The sequence below is a fragment of the Mauremys reevesii genome, linkage group 24 (assembly GCF_016161935.1).
Source record: "Mauremys reevesii isolate NIE-2019 linkage group 24, ASM1616193v1, whole genome shotgun sequence".
In the NCBI taxonomy this organism is placed as follows: Eukaryota; Metazoa; Chordata; order Testudines; family Geoemydidae; genus Mauremys; species Mauremys reevesii.
The window spans coordinates 472,209-487,389 of record NC_052646.1 but is presented as its reverse complement, the minus strand read 5'-3'; the positions used below and the strand labels follow the sequence as shown (position 1 = coordinate 487,389).

Below are 15,181 nucleotides of genomic sequence, written 5' to 3'. Positions count from 1 at the left end.
CAAGCCTGTTCTCCTGGGCTTTGCTCCTTCCAGAGGGGGCTCCCCTCAGGGGATGCCTATGAGTAACCACATCACAGTTAACCCTTTGGGTCCCCTAAGAAGGTGGGAAATTACACTCTCCCCCCCTCCCCCCCCCCCGCACCGATCAGCTTTGTGGGTGCAAGTCCTTGGGGCCCAGCCCAGCAGGGCCCTGTCCAGGCTGTTTTCTCACATGCACTGAGGCTGCAGGAAGGGAAAAGAGCATTTGCTCAGAAATGTCATTTCTGCCCATATGGCCCGGGTGCTGGGAGCTCAGCTTTACCCACCAGCTCCCCAGTTCCATCTGCCTGGGTGCCAGGGTCAGGCACCACAGAGAGAGCTCAGGCTAATCACAGCCCCTGGCCTGCCCTGTGGCTGTGAAGAGAGAGCAGCTCCAGGGGCAGGCCCTGCCCCAGTCCAGAGAAGAGAGTGGCGCAGCTTGGCCTAGCCAAAATCCCTGTAGCCCAGAGGAGCGAGCAGCCCAGCTCCCCCCCTACAATGCTCTCCCACAGAGCCTGGTCCTGGGGATGTTAGATGCAGCCTCAAGGAGGCTGGTTTTGCAGTGATTAGCAGAGACTCTGTCCCATCAGCTTGTCTCTTGGGAGCCAGGCACCTTCCATGGCCATTAGCCTCTGGCACTGCTAGGGCCATGGAGAAGCAGGATTGGTGGGATTTAGCTTTAGGGTCCCAGTGCCTCTGGGAGCAGCAGCGGTTGGTGAAAGGGATTACAGGGAGTTGGGCAGAGATTGATTAAAGTGAGTTTAGTTGGAGATTAACGGCTCACGGCAGATAACAGGGAGACTGCCAATCAGCACATGGGCACGAGCAGAAACGCATGGGGTGAGTGACCTGGGGGAGGGAAGGGGGGGCTACAGCACCAGCCCAGCTGCTCCCTGCTTCCAGAGAGGAGAAAACCTCCAGCATCAGCCCCGCTCCCATCCCCTAAGCTAGAACTGGCCCTGGGGAACCTGCAGCAGAGGGAGGTCCTGAGAAAAGGGCAGGTTTCTGGCTGCTTGGAAGCAGGGCCAGTGGAGCATCTTTACTTCCTCTGCCCCTGCTCCAGCATAAGCCCCCTCCCCACACCCCAGTGGGATCCTGGCCCCATAGGAAGCCCCCAAGGGCAGGCACCTGAACATGCTGCAGGGCCCTGGCAGCACCAATGATCCAGAGCCTGACCCAGCTGCTGGGACAGGCTCCTTCCAGCAGCTATGGGAGGAAGGAGCAAGTTCTGGTAACTTCCCCAGAGTCAGAGCTGGGGAGATGTAGGCCTGAGGTTTCAGCCCAGGGCAACTCCAACCCTGGGGCAGGAGCTCCGCAGCTGGTGAAGCACAGGATGGGCATTCCCCTGCCCTTGATGGTGCTCTGTACTGCCCTGCTGACCCCTCCGAGGGTGCCACCCATCCAGCACACCACTGTGTGACTGAGTTCTAATTGTCCCTGCCCCGTGCTTCTGGCCCCAGTCCCAATGGCCCCGGTGCCAACACCCTACCCGCTCCCATGCCTTTGTGTTCATCATCCTCACCCCAGCTGCCACCTTCCCCCCAACCCAGGGTCCCCCATGCTGCCAAGGGGGCCACAGGCCATAACAGCTCCTGGCTTGACCTCCCTGGGGCAGCGGCAGAATCCTGGCTGGGAGGACATAGGGGTGTGTGTGGGGGGGGGTTGTGTTGAGGAGTCTGGGACCTTCCTCCCGTATTTCCTTCTGGGTCTGGGGTAGTCCCTGTGGTGATGCTGGTGATGTATCCACAGAGTCCCTAGGTGGCCGGTTCAGTAATGCCAGGGAAACAGTCTTGGGAGGGAATGTTTACTGACTGAAGCCTGGAAGCTGTGTGATACAGAGAGGACCACAGTATGGAGTGAAGCAGGGAGCTCCCAGTGTGGGAGATGGAAGCATCTGCCCCAGCCCCTCTCTCCCAGCAGCTTTTCACGGCACCTTCACCACCTGCATGATGTTGGTGTAGCCGGTGCCAGGTCTCCAGCCTGTCACGATAATGACGACATCATTGGAGCGCAGGAATCCACGCACCCTCCCTGGGGAGGAGAAGGAGCTGGTGAGTGAGGGGATGGCAGGCTGGGGAAAGGTCAGGCAGGAGCAGCGGGGGGCAAGGTGGCCCTGGCAGGGTCCCCATGGAGCAGCAGGGGGATGGAGATCTGGCTGGGCCAGACAGCTGGCATGGGGAGGGGATTGCTGGGGGCTGGGTGGAGTAGTTGGGACTGGGCACTGGGTGGGGAAGACCGTGCCAGGCATGGGGTAGAGAAGAGCTGGCTGAGCCAGGCAGGTGTTGTGGGAAGGGTCACATTTACCCATCTCTATGCTGAATTGCACTCTGCGATCCACATCATCTGCCCACACCTTCTGCTGTGCCCCCCGATAAAGAACAGGGAAGACGCCCCGGCACAGGTGTGCCTGGCGTGCCACCTGCTCGTTCCGTGTCACGGCGATGATAAGGGCACGAGGCCGGTAGCGGGAGAGCAGCTGTGCAGACCTGTGAGAAAGGTGGGGGGGGTAAAAGGAGTAAACCAGCCCCAATTCCCATATTCATTCCTTGGATTCAGCCTGGTGTGCGGACTGGATTTCAGATTGGGAGTGCAGTCTAATGGTTAGAGCAGGGGTCTGGGAATCGGGACTCCTGGGTTCCCTCCTGAGCCTGGGGGGGGGCCTAGTGGTAAGGGATGCAAGAGGACTAGGAGTCAGGACTCCTGGATTCTATCCCCGGCTATCACTTATAAGGACCTCAAGTTCATTCCCCTTTCTGTGCTTCAGTTTCCCATCCATGCACTGGGGATAGCCCTGTCTCCATTGAGTTCTGTGAGATCTGGAAGCGCTGTGAGCTCCCTGCAGAAAGAGCGTGAAACAGACCAGAGGTTAGTGATACACATTGTTCCATGGGGAAGGTTCCAACCCACTGGTCTCCTCCTCTGTGCTGCCCCTCCCCTAGGCACCCTGAAGGGTACAGCTTCCACACAGGAGCCTGGCTCCACGCTCTCTCCAAGAGCACAGCCCCCATCCCAGGAGGCCCAGCCCTTCACCTCTTACCTGCCCGAAGTGGTCAGCACAATGATGGCCGCAGCGCAGCACTTGAAGGATGCCTCCACAGCCCCAATGGCGGTCACCTCAGTGGGGTCCTGGCTCAGAGGGGTCACCTTACGCAACTCCTCAAACAGCTGCTGGTTATAGATGGCAGCCTCAGCCTCCCTGGCAATCTGCAGAGAGAGACCAAGCAGCTGGTGAATGAGCTCACTACAGCCAACACACCCCACCCTCCCTACAGCATGCCCTGCTGGGGGAGACTGAGCCATGAGCTGGCAGCTCCCGCCAAAGCCACACTCCCACCCCACTACCCCCTGATGGGAGAGAAAGCTCCTCCCACAGACAGCACCCCCACTCTGCTCTCCATAGCATCTCCTGCTGGGAGAGGCCAGGCTGAAGCGCTCTTCTGTCTCTCCAGGGTACGCACCGCATGCTGCATGCACACAGCTTCCACGGGGTAGGCCCCCTTGGCTGTTTCTCCTGACAACATGATGCAGTCAGCTCCGTCCAGCACAGCATTGGCCACGTCGCTGCTCTCTGCCCGGGTGGGACGGGGCTTCTTGATCATGCTTTCCAGCATCTGTGGGGGAAAGGGAGGGAGACATCAAGGACATGTTTCACACGATGACGTGGCCTGATCCTCATTGCTAGCGACAGACCAGCATTCCCAGGTGGGGCCCTGTCCCCAGGGCTCCCAGGCAGATATAGGGGTTGGGGGTTTTGCCTAGTGCCCCAGACCCGGTGGGGTAGGATCTGGAGTCCCCAGCTGGGCACAGAGGGATTGGGTCAGTCCAGGTCAGCTCATGCTACTCAGGAGACCACACTCACCTGCGTAGCACAGATCACAGGCTTCCCGGCACGGTTGCAGCGGCCAATCATCATCTTCTGAGCCAGGAAGACTTTCTCCGCTGGGATTTCGATGCCCAGGTCCCCACGAGCCACCATTATCCCATCACTGGCTTCCAGGATCTCATCGAACCTGCAGCCAGGACAGAGCCAGGCTGAGTGCTATGGGCAGGGCGCAGAAGAAACCTGGCCCTGGTGTCCACCAGCCCAGCCAGCTCACAGGGGATACTGCACTGCTGCAGAGCGTATTAACAGAACCAGTGAGTCTAGTGGTTAGTGCACAGGAAGGAGAGTCAGGAGCTCTGGGCAAGAGGAGGGCACAGGTAGGAGCTTCTCTTTCCCATGGCCGATTTTACAGATGGACAGATAGGGCAGTGTTCTGGAGTGCCCGATTCCTGAGATTGCACCCAGCTGTGTGCAACTCACCTGTAGGGGATGGGTGGGAGGCAGATGGACACCAGGTACTGGGAACGCAGAGATACAGACAACGGGGCAGATCACTCAGTGCAGTGTGTAGCTGAGGGTGATCAGTGGGGCAGAGGGACAGACGGACGCAGGGCAGAGATGGGCTCATTGGGGCGCAGGAACGGATGGCTGCAGCAGGACTGGGAGATGGACATGGGGTGGCCAAGTGCTCCGTGGGACATAGGAACAGATGGACAGGGGGCAGATGGACACTGGGAGGGTGAGTACTAGGTGGGGCAGATGGGAAGACGAGACAGTTACTTTCTGACACCCTCGTGGTTCTCGATCTTGCTGATGATCTTGATAGCGCGGCCGCGTTCACCCAGCACGTCCCGGATGGCGGCAACATCTGCGGCTTTGCGGATGAAGGACGCAAAGATCATGTCCACGCCATGCTTCAGCCCGAAGTGCAGGTCACGGATGTCCCGCTCTGACACAGCTGGGAGGTCAACCTCTGCCCCTGGCAGGTTGACCCCCTTGCGGCTGCACAGCATCCCCCCATTTTCCACCTCTGTTATGCAGCTGTCAGCACCTGGCCAGGGAGAGAGTGGCAGGGTAAGGCTGAGACACCCTGCCCAAGGGAGTAGCATGAGGCACAGAGGGGGCAGCATGGAAGCTCAAGGGTGCAGCAAGGGGCACAGAGGGGGCAAGGGAGAGGAAAACACATGGAAAGGGGACAGGCAACTTAGACGAGGGGGGGCAGCACAGACATGGGGGGCAACAAGGAGCAGTGCAGACCAGAGCGTGGGCTGGGAGCCAGTGCAGAGGCCCACAGAGTGTGGGGGGACGTACTGATTTCCTTGACCAGCAGGGAGATGAGCCCATCATCCACAAAGATCTTCCCACCGACCTTGACAACGTTGGGGAGGTTCTTGTAATCCACCCAGATGGTGGCCTGGTCACAGCACTCCTTGAAGGCATCGTCAGTGGTGACCGTCACCCGGGAACCCTTCACTAGCTCCACCTCCATGTTCTCACCCTGCAGCAGCATGGATGGGATTGGGGCTCCATCACAGCCTGGCCTGCCCTGATCCAACCAGACCAGCTCTGCTCACCGCAGCCCAGTCCGCGATGCCCCAGCCCTCCACAGTCACCTTCCCAAGCCTTCTGACAACGCTCCCCCACGCCCAGCACCCACTGTCCCATGCCCAGCTCACTGACCCCTCCAATGACACTCTCTGCAGCACAGCTGGGCAGACACTCCACACACACACTTACTCCCCCACGCCCAGCACCCACTGCCCTCATGCCCAGCTCACTGACCCCTCCAATGACACTTTAAGCAGCAGAGCTGGGCAGACCCCACCTTTTTGCTGCTGATGTTGCCATACTCACCACTTTCACCAGGCCCGTGCGGATTTCCGGCCCCTTGGTGTCCAGGGCGATGGCCACAGGGCGGTTGAAAACGGGGTTGGAGGCAAAGCTCTCAGTTGCCTCCCGGATATTTTCAATGGATCCGGCATGATACTGTTGGAAAAGAAGGGCTGGGTCTTCAGGGCAGGCACCATTCAAAGGCCCTGTGCCTTGTCCCCAGGGACCCTGCCCCACCCTGGGGCTCTGCACGTTTGCCACAATCCTTACCCATCCTGGGACCTTGCCCCGCCCCTCCCCTCTCCCCAGGGTCTCTGTGCTCTGCCTCTGGGACTCTATCCCCAGGGTGGGCCCCATCCTGGGTCTGCCTCCAAGTCCCAGCTCCTTCCCCCAGGGCCCCAGAATGAGGAATCTTCGTCGTTCCAGCCTCAGCAGACAGGACTGTCAGCCAATCACAGGGCAGGATTGCTCCCCAGCAGTCTCCAGTGGGCAGGATATTCCCCAGCTGTGCACTACCAAGATCCCGCCACTATCCTGAGAGACTGGGGGTTCATGGTGTGATATGCCTCCTCCCGTACCTCATGTGAGCCATGCGAGAAGTTGAGGCGTGCAATGTTCATCCCAGCCTTAATCATCTCCCTCAGCATCTCCACAGAGCGGGAGGCAGGACCTGCAACAGCATGGGGCTCAGGTGAGTACTGCTGACGGGCAAGTGCCTCCCATCCCACCTCCTCCCCAGGAGGTGCCTCCAAACCCACCTCATGGACTCCCCTCCCCAGCAGGTGCCTCACATCTTGTTCTTATGCCCCAGGAGCTCACCTGTGCCCCTTGCTCCCCCTAGATGGGTCCCTCACACTCTTATCCAAACCCAGTGTCCCTTAGAGCCATGGTTCTCTATGACCAGCCTGAGGACCAGCACCGGTCCCTGACATCTCCCTAACACAGTTTAAGAAGGCAGCAAGCTAGCTCCTGGTATCGAAAAGGTTGAGAAACGCTGCCTTAGAGGAGCCAGCGCCCCCGCTGGGTTAGCTGCTGCTGTGAGCCCTCCCAAGGTTTAGCTGCAGCAGTCCATGTGGGGGAGGGGGTGGGTACCTATGGTGCAGATGATGCCAGTATTGCGGGTGGTGATGGGCTCAGAGTCGATGTCCAGCAAACAGAGATGCTCCAGGAAGGTGTCGGCCATGGCCGCTGTCAGCTGGTGCCTCTGGAAGAAGGCCGTGCCGAGCTCCTGGGTGAGCTGGGCCATGTTGTCCAGCAGCCTCAACTCAGCACCTGCTGACACAGGGACAACTCCTGTGTTAGGACTCTGCCAGGGCGGTCTCCCAGGGGCCCTCAACCCAGGCACTGAGTCCGGCTGCTTGGCTGGGTCTCTCCCACGCAGATGAGGCAAGCAGGAAGTGGCACAGCTTATCAAGGCACCTGACAAGTGCCCTGTGATCACTACTGTGCCTCATGATCAGAGTGCTCACAGCACTGCTGCTCCCTGAGAGCTAGAACTCACTGCAGAGACTGGCCTGTGTCCCCGGGGTAATTAACACCTTGTTAAATGGAGCCCCTGGATGATTGCTTCCCAGGACTCAGTGAAGGAGCAGCTGAGCGGGGCCCAGACTCACCTTCCATGGTGTGGATCCAGAATCCCCAGGGGCTCACTTGCCCGCCAGCTTCTGGCTCCAAGCCTCCAGTCACATGTGTCTCTGGGATGGACACTCCCAGCGCAAAGGTCACATGAACAGTTCAAAACTCACCAGACCCAGGCTGACCCTGCAGCTGACTGACAGCACAGGAGAGGCCATTACCCATCCCAGGAGATGGCAGCACCACCTGGGACACCATACAAGCTGCACACCCCTATAGAACAGGGGCTTGGGCTGCTGTCAGTCTGATAATATCCAGACCCTGAGGCCTGAGCTGTGAGTGCCACATACTCCCACCCAAACCCTCAAATCTGTCATTAGGCACCCAAGTATCTAGATGCAGAGCCAGAGTCTTTGTGGACAGAAAGTTTGCACCCATTCCAGTCTCAGTGAGAACACGTGAGTCTGCCCCAGCTGGGATAGTACGAAGGGCCAAGGGCCAGTCCTCAGCTGCGGGGTGACAGGTAAGGCCTGGCATTTCCATCTCAGACACTGTTATTACTAATGCTCCTGTGGCATTATAACATCACAGACACTCCTCAGGACCAATAGACATGCCCCTCACCCTAGAGAAGGAGGGGTAGGCTTGGGGTGACTGGGAATAGCCCTGGGGAAGCCAGTGGAGTTATATTGCAGGAGAGTCAGGCCCCAGCTCCAAGGACCATCCCCAGGAGGAGAGATGCAAGGGTGAGGGCCTTTGCCAGGATAGAGACTGCAGTCTGCGCTCCCCCCTCCCCCTGGCAAGTCTGCACAGGAGGGGGTGAGCTGCCTGCAGTGAACTGGGAGCCACCCACCTCGCTCAGGTTTTGCTGCTGCGTTTCCTTCTCAGCGGCTCCGTGGCGACGCCCAAGTGAAAAACAAGGAAGTGGAAGCCGTTTCCTTACTCTCTGCCAGCCCCTCTTGAGCCGCCCATTCTCAGCCCCTCCTTGCTCCCTTCCCTGCTGCTCCCTGGCTCAGGCGCTGTCCCACTCCCATCTGGGCAGCTGGGGGCATCCTCTTCCTGAACTGTTAAGCCAAACCCCATTTATTGGCTCAGCCTAATGCTGGGGTGTCCCAGTTATAGCAACTCCCAGCCCCAATCCCTGCCCCATGCAGCAGGGCAGCCCAGAGGATTCCGGGGGCCTGGGGTCTTCGGCGGCAGGGGGCCCCCGCTTCAGCGGTAATTCGGCGGCGGGGGGTCCTTCCGCTCCGGGACCCACCGCCGAAGTGCCCTGAAGACCCGTGGCGGGGGCCCCCCGCCGCTGAATTACCGCCAAAGTGGGACCCACCGCCGAAATGCAGCCAGGTCTTCAGCGGTAATTCGGCGGCGGGGAGCCCCCGCAGCGGGTCTTCAGGGCACTTCGGCAGCGGGTCCTGGAGCGGAAGGGCCCCCCGCCGCCGAATCACCACTGAAGACCCAGCTGCACTTCGGCGGAGGGTCCCGCTTTGGCGGTAATTCGGTGGCGGGGGGTCCTTCTGCCCCGGAGCGGAAGGACCCCCCCGCCGGTGAAGACTGGGAGTGGAAGAAGATCCGGGAGCCTGGGCCCCGCAAGAGTTTTCCGGGAGCCCCGGAGCAAATGAGGGACCCTACTCCAGGGGCCCTGAAAAACTCTTGTGGGGGCCCTGCAGCAAATTGCCCCTCTTGTCCCACCCTCTGGGCGGCCCTTCCAGGCACCACACATCTCTCCCCCGATGCTGGTATGTGTCCTAAGAGCCCCATGGTCCCAATTCCCCCTCTGGGCAGGTGTCAACTGGTTCTCCCATCTGCCTGTTCCTGCTCCCAGGGGAGGGCCACAACACCCTTGATGTGGCTTCCTGTCCAGGCAGGTGACTGTTGCTCCCTTTGGACAATCAGGCCTGGAGAGGAGAAGGATTATAGGGGCTTACAAGAGTCTGGCACTCTCTAAGGGCTGGGAGCCTATTCAGCCCCTGGAACAGCTCAGAATCCCTTACAGGCACTTTAGCCCTTCACCACCCCCGGGCTGTGCCTACTGGAGGCGCAGCCCAGAATCTCAGTCCTAGTATAGACAGGCTGCCGCCTGCCAACCCCTGCCATGCTCAAGGGTCAAACTCCTTACGGTCATCAGACCCAATCCCCTTCCCCATCACACCCAATCCCCTCCCCTCAGCCCCCGTCCCCTCCCTAACACACCAACCCCCTCCCCTCAGTCCCCTTCTCCTCCCCACCAATCCCCTCCCCATCACACCCAACCTCCTCCCCTCAGCCCCCTTCCCCTCCCTAGGGTTAGGAGGTGAGGCGGGGACTGCGGGGGCTCGAGGTTACCGGGCCAGGGCACGGCTGGGGAGAGCATGGGACCTGGGTGCTTCTGCCACCAGTGACATTGCTGGCACTTCTAGCTGCCGTCTGTAGGCTTCAGAGTGAACGTCTCGCTGCGATGAATGGGGCAGCCCCCTCCCCCAAGCTATTGTTTCAGGCTGCCTGCAGGTTCACTGGACCAGCTATGCTCCATTTGCTCTTGCTTCACACCAACCCCCTCCCCTCCCCACCAATCCCTCCCCATCACACCAACCTCCCCTCAGCCCCTTCACACCAACCCCTCCCTTAGCCCCCGCCCCTTCACACCAACCCCTCCCCTCAGCCCCTTCTCCTCCCCACCAATCCTCCCCATCACACCAACCTCCCCTCAGCCCCGCCCTTCACACCAACCCCTCCCCTCAGCCCCCTTCTCCTCCCCACCAATCCCTCCCCAACACACCCAACCCCTCCCCTCAGTCCCCTTCCCCTCCCTTTCACACCAACCCCCGCCCCTTCACACCAACCCCCTCCCCTCAGCCCCCTTCACACCAACCCCCTCCCCTCAGCCCCTCCCCATCACACCCTAATCTAAAGGGTTAACATTTGCAGGTTCCCGCCCATAACCCTCCTCTAGCCTCCTCCAATCACAAGGCCCAATAAGGAATAGCCCCGCCCCTTCGCCTTCCTACTGGCTCAGAGTTTTCGAGCCCGTCTCATACGATGGAGCTGGCCAATGAGCGCTGCCGCCTGCCATGGTCCGCCACGGGGCCCCGCTCCGTTCCCGAGGCATGCCGGGAGTTGTAGTCCGTGGATGGAGGAGCGGCGCTGGCTGCCGCGGGGTTCTGACGGCGCGAGAACTACAAGCCCCAGCGTGCCGCGCGGCACAGCAGGTCCCTCTCCGAGCGGCGGTGGGTGGGGGCGGTGCCGAGTGGAGACGGGCGGGTGCCGGTCTGGGGAGCAGTGGCCCCGGCTGTGACTCTCCTGTTGACGGCACCGCGATGAGCGGGGCTGGGGCAGCGGCGGACAGGGCGGCCTTCGTGGGCTTCTTCCCCCGGGTGCTCCGGGACCTCACCGCAGATGGGCTCCAGCACCCCGAGGTGGGCGACGCGGTCGCCCGGCTGAAGGAGGTGAGGCGGGGACTGCGGGGGCTCGAGGTTACCGGGCCAGGGCACGGCTGGGGAGAGCATGGGACCTGGGTGCTTCTGCCACCAGTGACATTGCTGGCACTTCTAGCTGCCGTCTGTAGGCTTCAGAGTGAACGTCTCGCTGCGATGAATGGGGCAGCCCCCTCCCCCAAGCTATTGTTTCAGGCTGCCTGCAGGTTCACTGGACCAGCTATGCTCCATTTGCTCTTGCTTTCTAGGGTGATAGGTCCCTAGCTGTTGATTGTATGGCGGTACTGTGATACTAAGGCAGGGCCCTCATCCCCCTGGGACCAGCGAAAGATTCCTCCTCACAGTGCGTACAGTGCAGGTGGGCTTTGTACCTCTCTGCAGCATGGGCAGGGAACTGTGGGATGAGGCCCTCCAGGGATGACTGCACAGCTTCCTTTCCCCTTGTGTCCTCTCCAGATTCTGGAATACAACACCCCAGGTGGGAAGTACAACCGGGGCCTGACAGTGCTGGCTGCCTTCCGGGAGCTGGTGGGGCCAGAGCAGCAGGACCCAGAAAGCTTCCAATGTGCCTTGACCGTTGGCTGGTGCATCGAGCTGGTTAGTGTTTACTCTGAATCAGGCTCAACCTGGAGCTGAAGATGCTCTTATTGGGGTGGTATCTCAGCGTCAAGGTGGGATTTTGGGATGCAGAAGCTCTGTAATGGGGCCTTGTGCAAGTTTATCTTATAACTCCTTTTATTGTAGCTCCAAGCTTTTTTTCTGGTGGCTGATGATATCATGGACTTCTCACTCACCCGACGTGGCCAACCCTGCTGGTATAAGAAGGTAATAGAGGCTGTTGGGGTCTTAGTGGGGGCACTGGGGAGGGTGAGAATGAGGGTGGGGTGCCTGGGGTATTGGGGGAGAGGTGGAGGAGTCTCTAGAAAGTGGGCATGGGAGTGCCTGGACCTGCTGGTGTAACCTGTTCTTGTTCTGTTGCAGGAGGGAATTGGTTTGGATGCTGTGAATGATTCCTTCCTCCTCGAGTCCTGTATCTACCAGTTGCTGAAGAAATACTGCCGGGGGCAGCCCTACTACGTGCACCTACTTGAGCTCTTCCTGGAGGTGGGGCTGGTCCCTGTGCCCCCAAGATCTCCCATCCCTGGGTCACCCCCACCTCGCTGCACTCAAAGGCACTTCAGACCTTGTCCAAATCTCTCTGCTTTGTTCCTGGAAAGTCTCTGCCTTTCCTGTGCATTGCCCCGGGGCTGCATCCCTGCAGCACTGGAGGGGAGTGCCTGTGGGGCAGTGACAGTGAGATGGCAATTCCTGCCCCCCGCCCTTCAGTGATGGTGAGGGGGTGGGCACTCAGGCTCCCCATGTGCTGCCTGAGGTAGGTGGCTCCTGGGTCTCTTCTCAGAGGGTAGTGTGAACATTGTCATGTAGGGTTGGGTCCATATAACATCTCTTGTCCCCAGACCTCATACCAGACTGAGCTGGGACAGGCACTGGACCTCATCACCGCTCCGCCTGGCCACGTTGATCTTAGTCGTTTCACTGTGCAGAGGTGAGGTGCTGGGGCAGAAGAATCCTGCCCGGTGGGGGAGGAGTGGAGTCCTCGGTTCTCTAGGTTGAGAGGTGACCTTAACTCTCAAATAGTCCTATCACTTCAGAGTTCTGCTAGCTCTGTCTAGCTTGGGAGTTGTCAGAGAGGGGTGCTTACCTCTCTCCCAGGCCCATTGGGCTCTGGGGACAGCCCTGCAGGAGCAACTTATCCCTCCAAACCAGCTGGAGAAGGGACGCTCTGTCTCCTCCAGCTGGGACACTTGATTCCCCTGTTGCGGAGCAGGACTTGTACCCGACCTCTCCCACAGGAAGTGACCCCAGTGTCTGCACTGACTGGATACAGGGACTTAAGTTGACCTGAGGCCAGTGTTACTGAGTGTGGATACTGTCTGGCAGGTACAAGGCAATCGTTAAATACAAGACCGCCTTCTATTCCTTCTACCTGCCGGTTGCAGCTGCTATGTACATGGTGAGTGTAGCTCCAGCTGCTGGTTATGTGGGTTCAAGCAGCAATGGAGAGGCCATGGGGTGTGAGCCAGGCTGACCAGGGGAGTCCCATGTCAAGGGGAGTGGGGGTGTGGAAGGGGTGGGAGGCTGGGATGGAGGGGAGCTGGTGTCTGAGGATCAGGTGAAGTGGGGTAGGGAAGAAAGGTGGTGGGGAAGGATATAACAGGTTGGGGGATGCAGGTGCTGGAACATGCCAGCAAGTGTCTCAGCCCCTCCCGTCTCTCAGGCCGGCATTGACAGTGAGGAGGAGCATGCCAACGCCAAAGCCATCTTGCTGGAGATGGGCGAGTTCTTCCAGATCCAGGTAGGAGACTCCTCCCTGCCCCAGGGTGTTCCTGGGCACTGGGACTGGGAAGCTCACAGTGCGGAGGCCTGTAACTGGCTTTCTGCCCATAGGACGACTTCCTTGATTGCTTTGGGGATCCAAACCTGACGGGTAAGATTGGCACTGACATCCAGGACAACAAGTGCAGCTGGCTGGTGGTGGAGTGCCTGCACCGTCTCTCGCCAGAGCAGAGGCAGCTCCTGGAGGTAACATCAGCAGCTGGGTGGAGGGTGGGGAGGCAGCTTGGCGCAGGTGGGAAACAGTCCTGACCCTGAGGCGCCAGCTTGGGTCCAGCTTTGTTCCCCTGGCGTGAACCTGCTGGCGGAGAAGGGGTACAGTTCTGTACCTAATGTGAATCTGGAAAAGCTCACTACTCATTAGGAGTCCTGCCAGCAGACCCTGACACCTACTAGGCTCTAATAGTCGGGGGTTGTCACGGAGTCCCCGGGCGATGCTCTGGAACTGCTCCCCACAGAGCCAGGCAGGACTTTGGGGAGCCTCCTCTCCCATGGAGCAGACTCTTGTCAGGGCAAGAAGCTCACACGGCTTCACCTCCTGGGTCTCTCCTGGGAGCATTCAGCATCCTCTGCCCCTCCGTGCGCATCCCACAGCGAGCCCGCCCCAGCAGGGTCCTGGGGAAGCCCCCCCACTTCGCAGTCAGATGTGACTCTCAGCCAGCCAGTAAAACAGATGTTTATTAGATGACAAGAACACGGGCTAAAACAGAGCTTGTAGGTACAGCGAACGGGACCCCTCCGCCGGGTCCATTCTGGGATCCAGCGAGCCAGACAATCCCGTCTGCCCTCACTCCTCATCCCCAGCCAGCCCCAAACTGAAAAACCCCCTCCAGCTACTCCTTCTCTGGGCTCTCTCTCTTTCCTGGGCCGGGAGTCACCTGATCTCTCTGTTCACCTTTAGCTATTTCCTTGCAGGCAGGGAAGGGCCCTGGCCATTTGTTGCCAGGGAGGCAGAGTGTCAGTGATTTATGCACACTGGCCTTTATCCCACCACCTAGAGACTTAAGAAATGCTTTGGGGAAACTGAGGCACCCACACAGTGTTCAGAGGAAACATTAAGAACAGTCCCAATTTGTCACAGGCATCTAGTGATATACAGTGCTGAGTCCTATGGCAGGAGGATGCAGAGCCCAGAACCGGGGGAGATGATGGCTCCTGGTGCAGCTGGTTGTGGAAGCCAGCAGCTCCATTCTGGGCTGGGCCTTGTCTGACCGTGTTCCTTGGCTTCCAGGAAAACTATGGGCAAAAATCGCTGGAGAAGGTGGCCAAGGTGAAGGAATTGTATGAAACTGTGGGCATGAGGGAAGCCTACCAGGAGTGTGAGGAAAGCAGCTACCGCCGCCTGGAGGAGCTGGTTGAGAAACATGCCAACCACCTCCCCAAAGCAATTTTTCTTGGCCTAGCCCAGAAGATCTACAAGCGTCAGAAATGACAGGGTGGGCTGGCTCCTCAGGGCTCTAACAGGAAAGGTGTTGACAGGCCTCCTTCCATGAGGCCCAGCTTCTGGCATGGGAGCTGACTCTTCAAACTCATCTGCTATGGGGAAGGTGATGCCTCTCCTGTGCCCATTCCATTGGGGATGGTGAACTGTATAGCATCTGATATGGTCTCTTGTTGGAGTGTGTGGGAGAAACCTGCTGTCCATGTAACAGATCAATTGTGATAGCAGAGATGCAAAGCATTTGTATCAATAAACATAAATTATTGTAGCTGCTGCCCATGTGATTGTGGGGGGACACCCGGCCCTGAGAGCCTCTGCCTCTCTCACCAGCACACCTGCCTGCATGGAAGGGAAGGGGGAGTGTGACACCTGTGCCCTGCTCAGCTGGTGTGAACAGTATTGCTGCCCATCTGGCCTGGGGTGGACATGGGATCTGGTCCCAAGGAGCTCATCTGGTACCAAAGATGAGCTGGGGAACTGCCATAGAACCTGACCTAGCTGCACCACTTGTGTTCCTTTGGCAAGATGGGCCTGGAGAAGGGGAGTGTCTCTAATCTGGCCTCTTGGTAAAGGGCCTGTCCAAAGCATCCGCTCTCATCCCACCTGAGCAGGCTGTTGGGGAGACACCCGCATGCAGAGGCTCCCAGGGAGTGAAAGCTGACAAATGAGCAAAGCAGGTCCTAAGGGTGG

At 59.3% G+C, this 15,181-nt stretch overlaps 2 protein-coding genes across 8 annotated transcripts; one reads left to right on the top strand and one right to left on the bottom strand.

Moving 5' to 3' along the window:
- Positions 1-1,808: 1,808 nt before the first annotated feature.
- On the bottom strand, positions 1,809-9,780 carry PKLR (pyruvate kinase L/R). 7 transcript variants are annotated; one of them, XM_039513169.1, is made up of 12 exons: positions 9,569-9,780; positions 8,100-8,310; positions 6,764-6,943; positions 6,250-6,341; positions 5,696-5,827; positions 5,153-5,339; positions 4,622-4,892; positions 3,878-4,028; positions 3,477-3,629; positions 3,056-3,222; positions 2,323-2,504; positions 1,809-2,049 (listed from the first exon to the last, which is right to left on the bottom strand). In XM_039513169.1, the coding sequence occupies exons 3-12, from the start codon at positions 6,915-6,917 to the stop codon at positions 1,943-1,945; spliced, it is 1,596 nt and encodes a 531-aa protein (XP_039369103.1). In that variant the 5' UTR covers positions 6,918-6,943; positions 8,100-8,310; positions 9,569-9,780; the 3' UTR covers positions 1,809-1,942. The 7 variants fall into 7 exon arrangements, with proteins under 7 accessions (XP_039369103.1, XP_039369104.1, XP_039369102.1 ...); XM_039513170.1 differs by having other exon boundaries at positions 9,602-9,780; XM_039513168.1 differs by lacking the exons at positions 8,100-8,310; positions 9,569-9,780 and adding an exon at positions 7,285-7,420.
- Positions 9,781-10,336: 556 nt separating this feature from the next.
- FDPS (farnesyl diphosphate synthase) lies at positions 10,337-14,759 on the top strand. Its single transcript, XM_039513176.1, has 9 exons — positions 10,337-10,668; positions 11,113-11,253; positions 11,401-11,481; positions 11,638-11,760; positions 12,114-12,202; positions 12,598-12,670; positions 12,935-13,012; positions 13,105-13,239; positions 14,282-14,759. The coding sequence occupies exons 1-9, from the start codon at positions 10,540-10,542 to the stop codon at positions 14,480-14,482; spliced, it is 1,050 nt and encodes a 349-aa protein (XP_039369110.1). The 5' UTR covers positions 10,337-10,539; the 3' UTR covers positions 14,483-14,759.
- Positions 14,760-15,181: the final 422 nt, after the last annotated feature.